General features: G+C 49.9%; 1 protein-coding gene across 1 annotated transcript; it reads right to left on the bottom strand.

Annotated features, from left to right (window-relative positions):
- Positions 1-1,550: 1,550 nt before the first annotated feature.
- Positions 1,551-3,220, bottom strand: POLR2D (RNA polymerase II subunit D). The gene is made up of 3 exons (XM_025209578.1): positions 3,034-3,220; positions 2,548-2,643; positions 1,551-2,149 (listed from the first exon to the last, which is right to left on the bottom strand). Exons 1-3 carry the CDS (start codon positions 3,171-3,173, stop codon positions 2,071-2,073), a joined length of 315 nt encoding a protein of 104 aa, XP_025065363.1. The 5' UTR covers positions 3,174-3,220; the 3' UTR covers positions 1,551-2,070.
- Positions 3,221-4,143: the final 923 nt, after the last annotated feature.

Raw genomic sequence — 4,143 nt, forward strand, 5'->3', positions numbered from 1 at the left:
CGCCTCCGCCGCCAGCCGCCATCTTCCCCACCAGCTACCGGGGTGGCGCACGCGCCCGACGTCAGCGCGTTCGAGGCGCCGGCCCAACCCGGCCCGCCCCTCACAGGGACCCAGCGGAGGGGCTGACACCACAGCGGCTCTGCGCACGCGCAAAGACAACGGCGATGCGGCCGCGCGTGAAGCGCGCCGGCGCAGTCAGGAACTGAGGAAGCCGGAACGTGAGGCTCAGCGACGGGGGCGGAGCGCATGCGTAGTCCTATCGCACGGCCCACGGGGGCGGGGGGGCAATGAGCATGCGCAAAAGCCTACTTATTGCCGCCACCAGCCCTGCGCGAGGCGGCGCTGAGCTCCCCCCGGCTGCAGTCTGGGACACCCCTTTCCCCCCCCGGAAACCTTGGCTTCCTCTGCTAGTTTTCTACCCGCCCGCCTCACTGCAGCTGTTCGTGGCTCCAGCCTCGACCCCCTTTTGCGAGGGGGGGCAGTCACGGAGCAGCGAGACCCCTCCGGCATGTCACTGCCCCCGGCTGCTGAGCAGCGCCCCACCATCTCCCTGCCAGCATCAGCCGCTTTGGTTTTACAACCTCCGGGACCCAAACGGATCTGCTGCGGGGGCTGCTGTTTTGTTTGGGTTTTTTTTAAACATGGGCAGCCATTCGGTCACTGTTGGGGGGCAGCCTCAATTAGTGGAGCATGATGTCGGTCTCCAGGGATCAGTTTCAGGCCCTGAAGCTGTAAGACTTATTCCCTAACCTAAAGTCTCCTGGTTTGTTTTTAAATAGCAAGAAGAAATAACAATCTCCCCTAATTATAGACTCTTTTTTTTTTGTGGGGGTGGAGATTTTGGTAAGTTCATTAATGTTTGCTTCCAAACCACCAACATTAAGATTATAACAAGTAAAGAGGGAAAAGGTCCTGGAGAGAAAGCTCTCATTAAAAGAATGTCAGGATTTTTTAAGGGATATGTTTTAACTGTCTCTGAAGCACTGGGCCTGTGAGGCAAACAACACCTGCCAGTTACAGCTGGGAACCAAACAAAATTGAAAGGAGCTGGGTGTAGCTTATAAGATACTCAGGGCACTAGCTATTTTGTTGTTACTTTTCCTGGTATTGTTCTGACCCCTAAGACTATTCTAGCTACAAAAAACAAACAAACCTGTCTGCAATTAAAAAAAAACAAAACAGAAAACACCTTATTGAAAGGGACAAGTAATGTCACCCCAGCTGAGCCAAGAAGTTTCACTGAGGTTTTCACTCTTGTGCCTGATACATGAATATATTTTTTCCAAACCAAGCTTACAAATTAATGGGAGTACCACATTTCTCTTCCTCCCCTCCTCCCTCAAATAATGGTGAGCAGCTCATATGCTCCTGTACAAAAAAATAAAAAAAAGTTCAAAAGAAAAAAAATCATGCAACATCTCTTCCTCTTTGCTCACAGTTCTCTCTCCCCCCCTGAGATTTTTCTCTCATTCTACATCATTATATTTAAATCAACGGGATTTTCATAAATAAAATTGGACTGAATCAGATACTGTTTACAAACCACAGGATCATAATTATAAATAGCGCCTTTTAATTAAAACTAAAAAGCTATGCAAAAGTATTCTTAAAGGGGGAAAATCCCACTATCTTGATCAAACATATACATAGAAACCACCACACAGTCTCATCAGTCCTGATTCCATGCATCATTATGATTGCCAACAACCAGTAGGAATAGTTTCTCTATCTTAGGGAACAGGTGTGCACAAGGAAAAAATTGTACAGCTGCACTTATTCTAGAAACCAAAAACACTGTAAAGATTCACAAGTCAGGGACAGGCTGTTAGGAAAAGCAAAGCACTGACACCACTCAGACAAGACTTTCTAGGATCCAATGGCTCTCACCATAAAAGAGTCTCTTTTATGGACTAACTGGCCTCCCATTTGAATGCATCTGTGGTGGACACCAGGCTGGAGTACTCTGCTCCTGGCACTTCCTTAGCTCAGGTCTGGGAGCGGCTGATTTGGTCTGGAGTGCAAAAAGTACTTGAGTTTTTCTCTGTTCATAAGAGGGGCTGGGTGTTAACCCTAATATTGGAAGCTTCGTTTGGTCTGAATATCATCAAGAATCTGCTGTAACTCCTCATCCTCAAACCGGCCCTCTAGGCTGCAAGATAAGAGCAAGGACAGTAAATTAATTAATGGCTTTAGACACATTTGTTTTCAAAGACCCAGAATTCCTCTTAACATATTGTTTTGTACCAACTAGCAACTCCTCCAACAGTGTAATGCAGACACTGTTCTGAGCCTCATATTGTGGCTGTCATGTAAACCAGACACCATCCCTCCTTTGACCCCTTTCAAGATAGTAATTTTCTAATGGCCTTCACCCACAAGACATCTGACTGAAGTCCTATATGGACCTGCACTCATAGGCCAGCCCAGTGTGTCTGTGAAGTTTTCAGTGCAAAGGAAAAACCCACAGGTGACCCCAGCTTTTCCTTTCTTCCTGTATCTTAGAGCCCCACAGTTCACACAGCAGCCCTGCTAAATACAAATTCTCACCTGGGAATCAGAGCCTTGGCCTCCTCAGCTGTCTCAGGACAAAGATTAGCTAAGCATGCCAATTCAAATTTATGGAGCTTCTTCTGGAGCAATAAACTGCAGGTAGGGAAAATAAGATGGTAAGAATATAGCTACAACAGAATAAAAAAGCACAGGAAAGGAAAATGTACCAGTGGAAGCAGTAAAAAAAGGAGGGAAGAAGGAGGGGCAAATTTAAAAAAAAGTGCATTTGCATAAGTACAACCCCACTTCAACTACCACTACTACTAATCATCCCAGGCTCCAAAAAGACTGATCTGATGTCACTCATAAATGTTTATTTTGAAGGCATCTATCATAACCCACTCAAGAAAGAACATAGAGCCTGGCTAAGATCTAAGTGCACCCCTCTTCTGGCAACATAGCTAAGGCATTTTAACTGCACAGTACCAATACCATACATAATAAATTCCCTGACAAAAATCTTTCCTGGTCTCTCCTACTCACCTGCGGACACTGGCAATAGTCTCCCGGTTTTTGAAGCGGCTGAAACGAGCCGTGTAGTTCAAAGTTTTCATGAAGACTTCTGAGAGCTCCTGCTCATCCTCTGCACTCTCATTCTGCTGCTTGCGATGCTCAAGCAGCATGTGTACTTCTGAATTGAGAAGAGTCTCGGCACTTTCAAACTCTAGGTGAAAGAGCAAAAAATCTCAGCGTGAGAGAGGGATCAGCACTGATAATGAAGCCCATGTCTATATCCTTGCTTTTGTATTTGTGTTGGGGGCCTCCTGGCCCTGCTTCAGCTTCCCCCCCCACCCACACATGGGAGCAGCTCTAACCCAGTCCCACAGGGGAGGGGGCCCTGCCAGAGGGAAACAAAGCAGGTTGGCCTGGCCCGGCCCAGCCCCATCTGGCTGTGTGCTGGGGAGGAGCATGCGGATATGGCAGTGGGCAGGGAGCAGGGAAGGCGGTTTTAATAAATCTATATCGGAGGCCAAATTAGCCAAAACTAATTCCCAATCCAAGAGTCTAGAACCATAAGTGGCCCTACTAGCGGCAAACATCCTGCACCCTCACCTGGGGCTTCAGGTGTTTCCAAAACCTTTGGCAGGCATCCTACTTGCAGGCCCAAGCCTAGAGGTTTGGGGTTCAGATGCCCCCGAGTTTTGCTTGCCTTCAGCCATCAGGCCCTCTGAGCAAGTGCGGGAGGAGACTCCCATGCCCATAAAGTGGGCTTAAACCCACTGCACCTTGGCGGGGCCTGAACCACGCCAGAAGAGCAGCTCTCCTGCGCAGCGGGTCAGGACAACTGCCTGCGTGGCCACAGATACATGGTATTTCCCCTGCCAGGTTAAGAAGCCGCGACGCTTGTCCTGAGCTGTCAGGGGGAGGGCGGCTGTATGAATGGCCACTGCTCCCCCGCGGCCAGGTGCGGCGAGCCCCGGGGTGCCCGGCGGGGCCACCCTTGCTCACAACCCGGGCACCTCGGGGGGCCTGTCCGCGACCCCACGTGCGCGAGGAGGGAGGAACCAGAGCAGAGCAGGTCGCGGCGGGAAAGAGCCCCCCGCCCCTGCTTGCTCCCGGCTCCTTCCCGCGGGGGGTGGCGGCCGCGCACCT

Source organism: Alligator sinensis, unplaced genomic scaffold, assembly GCF_000455745.1.
Source record: "Alligator sinensis unplaced genomic scaffold, ASM45574v1 scaffold237_1, whole genome shotgun sequence".
NCBI lineage: Eukaryota > Metazoa > Chordata > Crocodylia > Alligatoridae > Alligator > Alligator sinensis.